This window comes from Mustela lutreola, chromosome 13, assembly GCF_030435805.1.
Source record: "Mustela lutreola isolate mMusLut2 chromosome 13, mMusLut2.pri, whole genome shotgun sequence".
In the NCBI taxonomy this organism is placed as follows: domain Eukaryota; kingdom Metazoa; phylum Chordata; class Mammalia; order Carnivora; family Mustelidae; genus Mustela; species Mustela lutreola.
This window is the reverse complement of record NC_081302.1, coordinates 58108822-58125078: the sequence shown is the minus strand read 5'-3', so window position 1 is coordinate 58125078 and position 16257 is coordinate 58108822. Positions and strand designations below refer to the sequence as shown.

Sequence of the window (16257 nt, the reverse complement as noted above, 5' to 3'; positions counted from 1 at the left end):
TCTAAACACTTTGGACAGTTCCTTCCACTGTTCTCACCACCCACTTCAAATGATCACCAAAGAACTACAACACTACCTACCACTAAGTATCTCCAATTTATAAAATCTAAAGAAAAATATTTAGAAATACCTACAGAAAAAACACCCATTGTAATATATTTCCTTCCAGTTTTAACTTTTTCTAGGTTTCTGACGTGACTGAGACCCGATTCTGTCTCTATAATTGGAATCAAACCTTTGCATTTCATATACTTTTTGAAGTGAACATTATAAAATGAGCATTCTAAAATATACTGGAAACTTAAAAAAAAGTTGTATCAGACACATTATGGTCCATTTTATTAATTAATACTTATACTTAGTTATCTCCAAACTATTGGATTATTTCTTTTTTCCCAAATATTTGCTATAAAAACACCTTCCCCTTCACAATTTTTGTTCATATCTCTTTGTCTCTCAGGATAAATTTTTAGAATCTATTCAGAATGTTCATATATTTTATAGGCTATGGCCACATACTATAGGATGTCTTCTAGAATGGTTTTGCCAATTTACCTTCCTACTAATTTAGATATTATTTTATTAATATTTTAATATAAATTATTAAAATAATTTAGATATTATTTCAAATCCTCACCATCCTAAAAGGATAAGTACTTGGATCCAACCTTCTAGATGAGGAAACGGGCATGTAGAGTAGTTCTCTCTTACCCAGACTAACGGTGTGGGAGCAGAGTTCAGAATCAGTGGCTGGCAGATCCCAAGTCTGGTCTTCTTCTGAGATAGTCTGTTTCCCCATTCTTTATAATTTCATGTAAATACACAATACACACACACTCTCTTGTCCCTGTTTCCTCTCATTGACTGCCCTGGTTTAGGATGTGAAGCTCACCTCTTTTAGGAGTACACCTCGATTAGGCATTCACTAATAAGCTAAGCTCTGAGCCAAACATTAGGGACAACTGGTAACATGAAGAGTCATATTTGGAAACCACCACTACATATAAAATAAGGCCTGGGCTCCTCAACGCAGCATTCAAAGGCACCCCTAGCACCCCCGCTGCCCTGCTGTGGAGTCTCAGTCCTGGCTATCCATCAGAAACACTGGCAGTATTTTTGAAAAGTGCAACAGTCAGGCCCCAGCCTCACAGGTGGAGTGGGGTGTCTGGGTTTTGAATGTTACACAAGCAGTACTGAAGCACAGAGAAGGCAGAGATTATCACTACCCAAACCGTTCCAAGCTCGCTCCACTCCCTGTTGACCTCTGTGCCTTTGCCTAAACCTTTAATTCAATCCAGGATTTCCCTTCTTGAAAGGGCCAGTTATTAAAGGCCCAGATGAACTATCCCAGGCTTCACAGAGGCCAGCCCAACCATCTCCCTGTTTCCATCTGGGGCCAGGCCTTCACTTCCAGCACTTAAATCTATTCTGCTTAAAAAGAATTGAAAAAAATCATGGAAACAAATGATAATGAAAATACAACGGTTCAAAATCTGTGGGACACAACAAAGGCAGTCCTGAGAGGAAAATATATAGCGGTACAAGCCTTTCTCAAGAAACAAGAAAGGTCTCAGGTACACAACCTAACCCTACACCTAAAGGAGCTGGAGAAAGAACAAGAAAGAAACCCTAAGCCCAGCAGGAGAAGAGAAATCATAAAGATCAGAGCAGAAATCAATGAAATAGAAACCAAAAAAACAATAGAACAAATCAACGAAACTAGGAGCTGGTTCTTTGAAAGAATTAATAAAATTGATAAACCCCTGGCCCGACTTATCAAAAAGAAAAGAGAAAGGACCCAAATAAATAAAATCATGAATGAAAGAGGAGAGATCACAACTAACACCAAAGAAATACAAACTATTATAAGAACATACTATGAGCAACTCTACGGCAATAAATTTGACAATCTGGAAGAAATGGATGCATTCCTAGAAACATATAAACTACCACAACTGAGCCAGGAAGAAATAGAAAGCCTGAACAGACCCATAAGCAGTAAGGAGATTGAAACAGTCATTAAAAATCTCCAAACAAACAAAAGCCCAGGGCCAGACGGCTTCCCGGGGGAATTCTACCAAACATTTAAAGAAGAACTAATTCCTATTCTCCTGAAACTGTTCCAAAAAATAGAAATGGAAGGAAAACTTCCAAACTCATTTTATGAGGCCAGCATCACCTTGATCCCAAAACCAGACAAGGATCCCACCAAAAAAGAGAGCTATAGACCGATATCCTTGATGAACACAGATGCGAAAATACTCAACAAAATACTAGCCAATAGGATTCAACAGTACATTAAAAGGATTATTCACCACGACCAAGTGGGATTTATTCCAGGGCTGCAAGGTTGGTTCAACATCCGCAAATCAGTCAATGTGATACAACACATCAATAAAAGAAAGAACAAGAACCATATGATACTCTCAATAGATGCTGAAAAAGCATTTGACAAAGTACAACATCCCTTCCTGATCAAAACTCTTCAAAGTGTAGGGATAGAGGGCACATACCTCAATATCATCAAAGCCATCTATGAAAAACCCACCGCAAATATCATTCTCAATGGAGAAAAACTGAAAGCTTTTCCGCTAAGGTCAGGAACACGGCAGGGATGTCCATTATCACCACTGCTTTTCAACATCGTACTAGAGGTCCTAGCCTCAGCAATCAGACAACAAAAGGAAATTAAAGGCATCCAAATCGGCAAAGAAGAAGTCAAATTATCACTCTTCGCAGATGATATGATACTATATGTGGAAAACCCAAAAGACTCCACTCCAAAACTGCTAGAACTTATACAGGAATTCAGTAAAGTGTCAGGATATAAAATCAATGCACAGAAATCAGTTGCATTTCTCTACACCAACAGCAAGACAGAAGAAAGAGATATTAAGGAGTCAATCCCATTTACAATTGCATCCAAAACCATAAGATACCTAGGAATAAACCTAACCAAAGAGACACAGAATCTATACTCAGAAAACTATAAAGTACTCAGGAAAGAAATTGAGGAAGACACCAAGAAATGGAAAAATGTTCCATGCTCCTGGATTGGAAGAATAAATATTGTGAAAATGTCTATGCTACCTAAAGCAATCTACACATTTAATGCAATTCCTATCAAAGTACCATCCATCTTTTTCAAAGAAATGGAACAAATAATGCTAAAATTTATATGGAACCAGAAAAGACCTCGAATAGCCAAAGGGATATTGAAAAAGAAAGCCAACGTTGGTGGCATCACAATTCCGGACTTCAGGCTCTATTACAAAGCTGTCATCCTCAAGACAGCATGGTACTGGCACAAAAACAGACACATAGATCAGTGGAACAGAATAGAGAGCCCAGAAATAGACCCTCAAATCTATGGTCAACTAATCTTCGACAAAGCAGGAAAGAATGTCCAATGGAAAAAAGACAGCCTTTTCAATAAATGGTGCTGGGAAAATTGGACAGCCACATGCAGAAAAATGAAATTGGACCATTCCCTTACACCACACACAAAAATAGACTCAAAATGGATGAAGGACCTCAATGTACGAAAGGAATCCATCAAAATCCTTGAGGAGAACACGGGCAGCAACCTCTTCGACCTCTGCCGCAGCAACATCTTCCTAGGAACAACGCAAAAGGCAAGGGAAGCAAGGGAAAAAATGAACTACTGGGATTTCATCAAGATCAAAAGCTTTTGCACAGCAAAGGAAACAGTTAACAAAATCAAAAGACAACTGACAGAATGGGAGAAGATATTTGCAAACGACATATCAGATAAAGGACTAGTGTCCAGAATCTATAAAGAACTTAGCAAACTCAACACCCAAAGAACAAATAATCCAATCAAGAAATGGGCAGAGGACATGAACAGACATTTCTGCAAAGAAGACATCCAGATGGCGAACAGACACATGAAAAAGTGCTCCATATCACTCGGCATCAGGGAAATACAAATCAAAACCACAATGAGATATCACCTCACACCAGTCAGAATGGCTAAAATCAACAAGTCAGGAAATGACAGATGCTGGCGAGGATGCGGAGAAAGGGGAACCCTCCTCCACTGTTGGTGGGAATGCAAGCTGGTGCAGCCACTCTGGAAAACAGCATGGAGGTTCCTCAAAATGTTGAAAATAGAACTGCCCTATGACCCAGCAATTGCACTATTGGGTATTTACCCTAAAGATACAAATGTAGTGATCCAAAGGGAAACATGCACCCGAATGTTTATAGCAGCAATGTCCACAATAGCCAAACTATGGAAAGAACCTAGATGCCCATCAACAGATGAATGGATCAAGAAGATGTGGTATATATACACAATGGAATACTATGCAGCCATCAAAAGAAATGAAATCTTGCCATTTGCAACAACATGGATGGAACTAGAGCGTATCATGCTTAGCGAAATAAGTCAAGCAGAGAAAGACAACTATCATATGATCTACCTGATATGAGGAAGTGGTGATACAACATGGAGGCTTAAGTGGGTAGAAGAAGAATAAATGAAACAAGATGGGATTGGGAGGGAGACAAACCATAAGTGACTCTTAATCTCACAAAACAAACTGAGGGTTGCCGGGGGGAGGGGGTTTGGGAGAAGGGGGTGGGATTATGGACATTGGGGAGGGTATGTGATTTGGTGAGTGCTGTGAAGTGTGTAAACCTGGTGATTCACAGACCTGTACCCCTGGGGATAAAAATATATGTTTATAAAAAATAAAAAATTAAAAAAAATTAAAAAAAAAAAAATAACTACTCAAGGCAATCTCTACCACCATTTAAGTTCTTAGAAGGCAAGAGCTGTGTCTTATTCATTTCCTTATCCCCCAAGGTGCACACGGTAGATCTTCCCATGCTCTAAGCACCCAACTAATATCTGCAAAACCAAAATGCCTTTCAATTCAATTGCTTAAGGTTTCAAACCACACAAACTGACCCATCACTCTTGGGGTCAGCCGATGTTGGTGGTGACCCATCATTAACACTCTGGGGACGCATGAACCACCATTTTCATAAATTTGCAAAATGTGGTGTGGTTTCCGTGTTCAACATATTCTAAGAAAACATCATCTTCTCATCTGAGTCCCTGGGACCCCTAAACAATTTACCAGGAATAAGTTTGGCATACATTTCTCTAGTGATAAAGTAGTTAGGACCTGACACCAGGTATATGGTATTTGTGAAAAATATTTTGTCCGTGGGAATTCATAATCCTTTGCGAAGAAACCAAAAACTGTACCTACCGTATACAGTGTCTGTTACTGACAATGGCCAATTCAATTATAAAATTATCTTGTGATCCCAAATCTTCAGAAATATATTATTTAGTCAACATATATTTAGCATCTCAGAAACCAACATAACAGTACCCGATAAACCAATTCTTTCTTTTTTGGAAAATCTCCCTGATATTTCTCTAAGTTGGGAGTCAAATTTTAAGCCGTATCAAATATGCACTTTTATCGTATTTCTGTTTTCTAAGAATTATACCAAAAGCTTCCATAAGAATTTCACGAAGGTGCCTAAATTTCATTAAGGAGTAGCAAAAGGAGGAAATGATCGCAATCACTCCAGAACTGTGACTCTTCTATTTGCGGATCTTGTGAGAACTCCTCTTTTTTTGGTGCTTAGACTAAGCTCAAATGGTGTGAGATAACGTACTCAATAAATTAGGACACATTATTTACACATGAAGCCTGGCCCCAGGAAAGACGCCCATACCTGTTGGGATCTTGCAGCAAATCTACTGCTTCTCTCAGTTGTTCAATCATTGCTATATTCATGTCCTGGTCTTTGGACGAATTTACTCTGCAGCATGAACCGAGAGGTAAGAACAAAAAGGATTACTGGAATGTGGCTATTGTCCAGATTCTTAAGAACAAATGTATAAAAAGCCAACTCACATATAAAAAATGATTTTGACCAGCTCAACACGATAATGAACACGTGTCAGTCCTCTGTGGAGTGGGCTGCTAGAAGGTAGCAGAGGTGGAGCTTCTGGGTGGGGGAAGCCCAGCTTTGCTACAATCCAGCAGGTCACACAAAGTCTCAACGTCATGGGCCTGCCTCTGCTCCTTTATAAAACCAAGGCAGTGGTCCAATCGAGTGGTTCTCACACTGAGCTTTCCTGAGCCCCGGGAGTTGGGGGGGGATGCACAGGGTACCCAGCTGCAGCAAGTGTGCACCACTTCTGGGTCTTCTACCTCCGGAGCAACCAGTGTGCCCGATTTTGTTGCTTTCACACAATACAGGACTTTACTGGGGGATAGTTGTTCTCAGTGTGGGTTTTTTATGCAGCAAAATCATCTGTGGCACTTAAAAAAAAAATGCCAAGATGGATACTGGGGCTTGGGCTTTTTATTAAGCTCTATAGACAGCGTTGAGAACAACAGATATAAGATTTTGAATGGGGTTTCCAAGGCTTTATGCACCGCTGGCCCTTGAAAGACACAGGTGTGAATTGCATGGGTCCACTTATACATGTTTTGTTTTGTTTTTTCAATAAATATTGGAAAATTTTTTAAAGATTTGTAACAATTTGAAAAAATTCACAGATGAACTGCATAGCCTAAAAGTACTGAGAAAGGGAAAAATTAGTTATTATTCTAAGAATACAGTATATAATACATATAAGAATATGTTAACTGTTTATGTTATTGGTAAGTCTTCTGGTCACAGATTATTAGTAGTTTAGTTTCAGGGAGGATTGAAAATTAGATGCAGACTTTTGATTGCACCCAACCCCTGCATTTTTCAAGGGTCAGCTATAGTTTAAAAAAAAAAATCCTCCCTATATAATCTCTTTCCCCATAATCCTATGATTCTGTAATCAAACTAGTCCTCCTTGACATTATAGCAATATATTCAAAGAATAGTTGATAATACTGGACAGTGATTTGAAAGGAACGTAGCAGTGTTTTTAAAAGTTAAGAGAAATTTGATGATGGTTACTGCTTTCCACTCCAGAACATGAGCCAATGTGTTTCTGAGTGGAGAAACTTTTCAACAGTATAGTAAATCCTCACTATGGGGAAATGTCTCCCAAGGTATAAAGGAGGATCCAGGCGCACATGCCAGATCATGGAAAACAAAATCCTGAGAACCAAAAATCTACTTATTCCACATGGTTCAAGCTCAATTCCCCTGGAAATCATTTATTGTCTGATAGATGACTCATGCCCTCCCCTGTAAAGTTGTCAAAGTAAAATCTTCAGATGCAATAGAGTTGGAGGGATATCCACCTGACGTGAGATTTCTTGGGTTCAATCCCACCCTCTGTGACCTTGGGCATCTCTCTGTGTCTCAGTTTTGTCCCATGCGAAATGGGGGATAATGATAGAACTTATAGGATTGTTGTAAAGACGACATGAGTTACTACCTGTGAAGTATTTAGGACAGTGCCTAGCACACAGTATTTAATAAATGCTAGCTATTACAACTGTTAGACATGGGACCAAGACATGAGAGGTATATGGTTTTCTCAGACCTTGAATCTGAAGACAGTTCAAGGGAGAGGGTGACGGGGACTATATAGTGCTCGGAGTCCAGTGGTTGGTTTCCTCAGGCAAATAAATGGAAGTAAGCTAGAATCTCTAACATAGGAAATTTATCTAATTTCCTGAATCAAATTCAATCCACAGCCTCTAGTCAGATAAAACTCCCTGCCAAGGAAGAGGTTTAGCCTTCCACTATGACAATAAGCATCCGACAGAGAAAAACTTGCAACTTATCGATATAACATTAGGTGAGATTATCAGCTTGCCCAAAGAAAAGGAGACCAAAATTCTATCATTTTACAGGGCTGCCTTCAGCTTGAACCATGAACTTTACAGGACAGTGGCTCATAACCAGGCCCTGGGGACTCACATTCCCTCAGACTGCCAGTGCGTGTCCTCTTCTATCCGTAGCAGTTCTTCACAGTCCTCAGCCCTATCCTGTGGACAGAACATACAGATCTTCTCAGAGCCACTGGCTGTCAAGAGTCAACAGTCAAACCCTGCCTTAGTCCATGTCCACAGGAGCATTATTCTCAACAGCATTATTCTCAAGTGTCCACCTATAGACGAAAGGATAAGCAAAATGTGGTCTATACATACAATAGAATGTCACCCAGCCTTCAAAAGGAAGGAAGTTCTGACACATGCCATAATGATGGTGAACCCGCAGGACATCCCGCTTAGTGAAGTCAGTCAGTCACCAGAAGCCAAAGACTGTAATACTCCAGTTCTATGAGCTGCCTACACGGGTCCCTCATAGAGACAGAAAGCAGAATGGTGGCTACCAGGGGTGAGGGGAGGAGGGAAATTAAAGTTGAACAGGTACAGTGTTTTTGTTTGACAAGATGAAAAGAGTTCTGGAGATGGACGGTGGTGATTGTTGCACAACAATGTGAATGTACTCACCACAGAACTGCACACTTCAGTATGGCAAATGGTAAGTTTCATGTTACATGTATTTTACCACAATTAAAAAAAAAAAAAAAAAAAAAAAAAAACCTGACCCAGGACCACAGCACCTGTTAACTTAGAGTCAGAAATGTAAAGCTTAATTCTATTTCCTATTGCACTCTTAGCACCTCCAGACATTCAGATGTCTCTGTTAGTTGGGCCCGTTGGTCACATGAGGAAGCACCTTCTACTTTTTTTGAGAGGAGGGGAGTGTGTGTACGTGTGCATATGTGTGTAATCTTGGGGAAAAAGAAAGTGCAAAATACTGAACAGAAAATGCCTCAAATTGTATCTAATAGTTTCATGCATACCGCACTCAGATTTCACTGAAATGTCTCTCCCCCCACCAACACACCATTATTATTCCAAATAAATGTGACAGGATTAGTTAGCACAATGTGTCTCTCTGCCAAGACTTCCATGTGCTCCTGTCCACTGTCAACTTTGACACAGAGTTCTGCTGCTGTAACTCAGACTACAGCCAGCAAGGAGCCACCCCTGAATGGTGGTACGTTCCTTGGGCAAGGAAGAAACAACAGACAGACACAAGGACTGACACACTGTTAACTAACTGAAACCCAGCCCATTCTCTAGATATATCATTGAGAAGAGTCTTCTTCTGAGGAAGTAGCTAGCACTGGATGCTAGCCTCTGGCTTAAAAAACACTCAGGCTTTTCTTTATTAATTATAGATATAGTGCATAGTACAGTAAACACAGAAATTCCTGTGTCACTATCCAAATAACAGTAAGATTCGTGGGTGAAAATATACTACCAGAAATGAGCAAAAGAACATGTTCTAATCTCTCTTTGTTGGGTTTCAACTATGGGATCCATGCGTATTTCCTTCCAATTCTCAATGTCATGATAAAATAGCCAATAATATAAAATACCAATTTTTTTCAATATGCAAAATAGGACTAATGGATTTCTTTTGCTAAGTTACAGGGTTATACAGTTCATTCTCATTATTTGTGGGTTCCATTTTTATAAATTTACCTACTCACTAAAATTTATTTGTGAATGAATCAATAAATCGGGGATTCTGTAGAGCAGTGAAAACCTTGGGTCCGCAATGGGCATATGTTCCCAGATGAGGCAAAACAAAGCAATGCTCTGCCCTCATACTGACCCAGCCCAGCAGCCATCCCAGCACCAATCTCAGGAAACAAGGACAAGCACTGAGAGACCTCACCCCTGCTTTACCACAGTAAGCCCGAGACCATCATCTCTCATGAGTCTCAGTGAAAATGAATTTTATTCAATTACCCTTGTGATTCCTGGGGGCCCCAATCTGAGCCAGAAGGACTGGCAGAAACACACCAATCATATCTCAAAGTGGAACCTTCACTACCAGTGTCAGTACAGGGCTAGGGTTCTTCTATTCTCTGTGTCGCAACTGGGATGAAAGGTCACCGGAGAATGCAGTGATTTCATCCAGACTTTCAACACCTCAGTGCAAGGATGAGAGCTCAGGTGTAAGTATCCTCAGAGTGACCTTCCCAGAAAGAGAAGACCTCTGTTTCTAGATTTTCAGTCTCTCCGTTTTTTCTCTATACTACAGACATACTCCCAAGAAAAGCATTCACCTAGAATACATGGAAAAGAACGTAAAATTGTCTATTTTAACTTTTAGTGATGGTAATGCTGACACGTCTGCTAACTTGTCATGCACTGAGAGGTGGAAAGCTAACTGATCACTGAATATAAAGGAAGTAAGACACATTTACAGACACACGAGACGTATCACAGGGACCAGCTCCTAACATCAGGAAATAGACATCCCATGCTTTGAGAAGATATTTTAGAAACCTGAGGAAACTGGCAGTAAGCTGATATTTAAGGTGATTGACTAGTAACCTTGAACTTAAATGCAAAGGCACCAAACAGAAGAAAATTTTTTAAAAATTAGCAGATTTTCAACTTGCCTTAATATAGGTTATAAATTCTGAATGGAGAACATCTTTTCCATCAGTAAATTGGTCTCTTTCTTCTCCTGAGTTGTCATTGTCACCCAAAAGGGAAGGCTCTGGTTGAAATTCCTGATGAAAGTCCCCTATTAGGAAAACGTAGAGAAAGACAAAAAGATGGTTTCATGAAGAGATGAGCAAAGCACAGATAACCCTCATATACCATCAGACTACTTTCAGACCCTGCTCTTGCTTCTTCTGGAGGTTTTATGAACGACCCAACTTGTCTCTTCCCTGAAGAGTGGGATGAAAAGATGAATGAAGGAAGAAAAAGAGAAAAAAAAAATAGAAAGCTCCCCCCACCCCCATGGCAAACTGGAAAGTCTAAACTTCTCTATGGCTTCATCCCTTAAAGAAATGAAATCTCTTATAACTTTCTTAAGAAACAGAGGAAAGCAAGTTTGAAAGAGGCAAAAAAAAAGGAAGTTTGAAAGAGGCAAAAGGAACACCAAGCAGATCTCTTCTTCATGATTTGCAAACTGAAAAGAAGTGAGTAGGGCACCCTTTAAGGACTCCTACCCAGAATACCCACTTCTAGAGTTCTAGAGCAGGGAAGAAAAAACTCACTGGTGACAAATTACATATTTCTTTTGTTTTAAAAATTTGCCTGCACTACCTTGTAGACCATGTCATGTTACATAGCTTATCCAAGTTAATAATATGGCAATTATGTTTTTGCATAGAGTATACAGTAATTTTGGGGGGGGATAATGTAAGGTTCCAACCAAAACCTCAGATACATGTAAGTGCTAAACTTAAAAACCTGAAGGTAGAAAGTGAAAGCAAACACTAGACATTGATTTGGTTCACACGGCTCTCCCATCACTAATGAGAGCATTTTCAAAGATTTAGGGAGAAAATCTGCATATTAATCTAGTTCTATACTGTTCATATATCATGAAGTCATCTCTGCCACAAATCATTAAACACTAAATTTTATTATTTTCTATTAAAGTCATTGAATAAACAGGAGCAGTAAAAAAAAAAAGAAAGAAATACTGCCCTAATATAATCAAATGAGGGCTCCTCACCAAGATATGAAATACACTGCTAGGATTTTCAAGAGAATGAAAATTCTCTTGGTCATAAAGTACTTAGTGATCACGTGGTGATTATTAGAGAACCACAGAATTTGACAGCTACTGAAGATCTTATGTATTAATTAATCTAATCACCTCATTTATAGGTAAGAGAACTAAGGTCATTTGTCTTGTCCAAAGTCAAGTGTATTCCTGGGCACACATCTCAACTACATTTCCCATCTTCATGTGTAAGAGATGTGGCCATGTATCCAGGCCTCCTTGTAAGTGATGGGCACTTCTAGGCTCAGTCCACTAAAAACCCCCTGTGAACAAGGTTCCGTGCTTGGCCAGCTTCTGCCTTAAAACAGGACTTGGAAACTTTGGAAATCTTGTGTTTCAGATGCTGGAGTCACAACTTGAAAGAAGTCTGGGCCTTTGAATCATTTGCATAGATCATTGCTTGGAGGGGAACTGCCTTTCAATCATGAACTCCCATGTACACTTGATTTGTACTGTGTTAAGCCAATCTAGTGTATCAAAGTGGAACAATCACTGGTGTTTCCTAATATATCTATATGTCAATATATGCTTTCCAAGAATGGATTTAAAGACTGTTTTAAAATCTTCACAATGAGAACCACTCTACTACTTACTTACTAGCTGTGTGATCACTGCCAAGTTAAAGTCTCTGAGCCTTGGTTCCCTCACCTATAAAATGGAGACAATTAGAATATCCATCTCAGAGTTCTGAACTTTAAATGAGGTCACCTTCACAGATTAGCACAGAGCCTGGTGCGCAGGAAACGCTCAATAAACTTAAGCTAATACCATGGCCCTATTTGTGTAGATTATAAACAGAGTATTTGAAACTTAAAACAAACACTTTTCTCCCCGTCTTTCATTCTCACACCTTTAACGGGGCTAAGGCGATGGCATGAGTCCTCCTTGATGATCTGTTCTTCTTCCATGATATTTGACATTGGCACATTGAGGCTAACAGTGTCTTCATCAGAAGGCTAAAGGGAAACAATGCACGGCTTCATTCAAGGGACAAGCATTATCAATGTAGATTAAGAGAATGCTATGTGATTAAAAGAATACTGCTGATTCTCAAAAACATAATATTGAGTAAAAAAACGAGATACAAAGAACCATTCCACTTACATAAGTTCAAATCCTAGCAAAAACTAATCCGTGCTATTTGAGGACTCTAGCCACTCTTGGCTTGCATGGTGGATGCATGTGTGGGCTTTCTGGGGTGCTGGTAAAGCTCTGTTTCTTGCACTGGTGGCTGGCAATGTAGGTGTGTTCACTTTCACAAAATTCATTGAGCTAACACTCAAGTGTTTCTCTGTACATATGTTTTGAGCCAAAAATTTGTCAGGTACCTGATGGCATTGCCAACCTAAGAGCAACTATCAGAGCACTAAGAAGGACTATGTTATCCCTGATGGAAAGAAGGAGTAACTTAATATACTATCACACTAGCCCGAGGACTGGTACTCTGCAACTGCACACCACCACCAATTTCCCAAAACTGCATTAAGGTTTCATGGTGCTAGTCACAAATAGCAGGCAACAATTTATTCACAGGGCAACAGTAAACTCCAGTTGATTTCCCTGTGGGAGACTGAGGGATACACAGGCCTTTGGGCTGCATCAGATATATAAAAGTGCTGAATGACCATAAGGCTTAAAAGGACATGTGTTCTGCGCAATTTTCAGAATAAAGCTTTGATTTGGTAATCAAAGTGAGTTGTCTCAGGGGTGCTTGTTTCCCACACTAGCTGATGAAGTTTATTCAGATAATCTACAATTCTGTCACGAATGAAATCTGGAGCTTCCTTTATTCTCCTACGTCTCCGTTTTCATGTTGTTATTTAGTGAGCTTTCCAAATCCCAGGGATCCTGAACCTCCACAGAACGCATTTCAGGGAATCGTGGGCTGCTCCTAATTCTTGAAGCCGTGGCTTTCAGAGTCCGGTGTTCGTTTACTTTTGGACACGTGCACAAACTGTTTGGAAACTGACACAAAACAAGTGTGCATTTCATCCACTCAACAGATATTCAGCCGCCAATTTTTTTGTTCATGTTTATCTTGACAAAAATATGTTTTAAACTTCTTGGAGACAAACACTAAATCAATCAGACAAGGGCAACAGCCAAAGAAAGGGAATGAGACGTGCTTTCTGAACGCCTCAGTGAAACAGAAGTGGGGAGCCAGAGAAACTGACCATAGATGCTAACGGATTTGCCAAAGTGAAAACAGAAAGCTATATTGGATAATTCAGGGCCCTTTTCTTTCTGAAAAACAAATTGCTTGGAGGGGTTCTCAGGTAAGGAGGCTACACCGTGAGACCAAAAAAAGGCCAAAGGGAAGATGCTGGCACTGACTCTGTTGACTAGAGCCCTTTTTATGGTCCTTCTTGCCACTCTCCTCCCATCTGAAAAGCGTAGCAAAATTCCAAAGATAATGCATCTAGTTAAAAGGGAGGGAATAAACCCTTGGCCTCCTTCTAGAATGATATTAGCATCCTACTTGTATTAAGTGAGAACAAAAGGATAATGAAGTTCTTTGTGTGATATTTTATTAACGAACTTAATTATCCTTAAAAAACAGATACAGGATAAAGCAGAGTCTGTTTTAATTTCATAGAAAATAAGCTTAGGGTGAGTAATTTCTGAAACAATGGGACATTTCAGGGGACTTATGAGTTTTAATAAAACTAAGGGGGCTGAATTAAATACAACTTATAAAGCAATGTGTTGAGTAATTTCTCCCCCAGGGAGTCCCAGTAATCTATTCATGTGGCTTCATGAGAGCTATTTTCTTTTATTGAAATTGGCCTTCTTTTTCTGCCTATAAGCTCCTTTTGAAATGTTCTGTGTTAGAAGTTTTTTCTTAAATTTACCTTAAAATCTTTAGGGTATCCTAACTTTAATACACTGCTTTATAAAGCATTTCCTAGGACATAAATGCAAATATTAACCCTCGAAGACCTGACGAGAAGAGAGAAAAGGCATTTTTCTTGGGAGTCACACACAGTACAAATGTGAACTCCTTAAATGGGGTAACTGACTTATTAATTACATCTTCAAAGTAGTATAATGTTTCAAAACTTAATAACCACAAAAGTCAAGAAATTTCCTCAGAAGGGAAGCCATAATACATCCATCCCCTGCCCCAGGCATTCCTTCTAGCTACCCTGCTCAAGAAACTCCATTTGATGGTATATTAGTGAAAGGTTGGGGGGAATCCAATTATAAGCGAGATAAATGAGCTATTTATAACCACTTCAGGAAGCTCTAGTGTGGGAGGCCTCTGAGCTTACAAGTAACCCAACTTTTATCCAGTTGTCTGAAAAGAGCACAATCAAAAAGTTTCAGGAAAACAAATATTGCTGTAAAAATTATGGCTACTCAAAATGGCATTTCCTGTGGGTAAACTGCTAAAATCCAATGCACATTTGACTCCTTAACATTTACGCATGCAAATAACTTTTTTCTTAAATTATTCTGTCACTTAAAAACAAATGGGTACTTGAGTACCACTCTTCATCATTTCATAATATGTGTGAAATATTCAAGAACATGCTAGGTAATGTAAGGAGTGTGGTGGGACGGGGAGGGGATAGGGACATTTACAAAATATTAAATACGCAGCAAAAGCTAAAAACAGCTCCTATTTATATAACGCTTGGAGGGATTTCAAATTGCCTTCATGAACATAATCACACATTCTCACACAGATGCATTAATGCCCTTTACCGCAGAGGGGTTTAGGAACAGGCGGATAGATCTACCTCAGAAAGGAAAAAAAGCTAATCACAAACTTTACCTCTGTGGCAGATAAACGCTTATCTCCATTATCACTTCCAACACCCGAATCTGAATCCTTCTTGCTGGGATAGGTGTCATCAGTATGGAATCCATTTAGAAAAAAATTGAAATCACAAAGTTCACAACAAGATACATTAATTTATATTCAAATAATGGCTTTTGCTATACAAATTTTATTATTACCATAAGACAACAAATCAGCCCCATATATTAATAATCAAATAGTCTTTCTAAACAGAGGACAAGATAAATTCTTTGTGTTTAGGGTTACTCTAACCAAGTAGTCTGTTCTTGAAACAGTTAAAAATTTTCTTATCTTATGAATTATACTGTCTATAAAAGCAAAAACTGCCTAATTGCTTTTATCTTTTATAAGAGGTGTTTGCCTCTTATGTGGTTACTCTCAATAATTCTGTAAGCTTTTATCCAGTGACTAAAACAAAGTTGATGTCTATAAAACTAAAATAATGAATACATATTTTAAGTATTATATAAAGGTACCATTAGAGTAGGCTGAGATTCTAAGTCACCATGTTTTTGTTTTTTAAAGATTTTATTTATTTATTTGACAGACAAAGATCACAAGTAGGCAGAGAAGCAGGCAAAGAGAAGAGGAAGCAGGCTCCCTGCTGAGCAGAGAGCCTGAATTCGGACTGATCCCAGGACTTTGGGATCATAACCTGAGCTGAAGGCAGAGGCTTTAACCCACTGAGTCACCCAGGTGCCCCAAGTCACCATGTTTTTCAGTAGAGAGTTAAGCAAAGGTCTCTGCAATAAAGACCTCTCAAAACAATGTGTTTCTATACATGTGTCCAGTGTGGGAATTTTAATCTTTGAAAATTCAAGGCCCAAATTATACCACAAAAGGCCAAGGGCATGTGAAAGGATTCTAACCCTTCCGTTCCAAAAAGGAAATGGCAAAAACTATGCACACTGCATTTCTAAAAGACAACTACAAAACAAAACCTGCAGTTTTTC

General features: G+C 39.1%; 1 protein-coding gene across 4 annotated transcripts in view; it reads right to left on the bottom strand.

Annotated features, from left to right (window-relative positions):
* The window catches only part of LRCH1 (leucine rich repeats and calponin homology domain containing 1), a 201253-nt gene that overhangs the window by 46274 nt on the left and 138722 nt on the right, over nt 1–16257 (bottom strand). For all 4 annotated transcript variants that reach the window (XM_059144225.1, XM_059144227.1, XM_059144226.1 and 1 more), the window contains exons 7-11: nt 15278–15341; nt 12350–12455; nt 10376–10503; nt 7867–7934; nt 5722–5808 (exon numbers count right to left, since the gene is read on the bottom strand). In XM_059144225.1, the coding sequence (XP_059000208.1) occupies nt 5722–5808; nt 7867–7934; nt 10376–10503; nt 12350–12455; nt 15278–15341 (453 nt within the window). The remainder of the gene's footprint in view (nt 1–5721; nt 5809–7866; nt 7935–10375; nt 10504–12349; nt 12456–15277; nt 15342–16257) is intronic.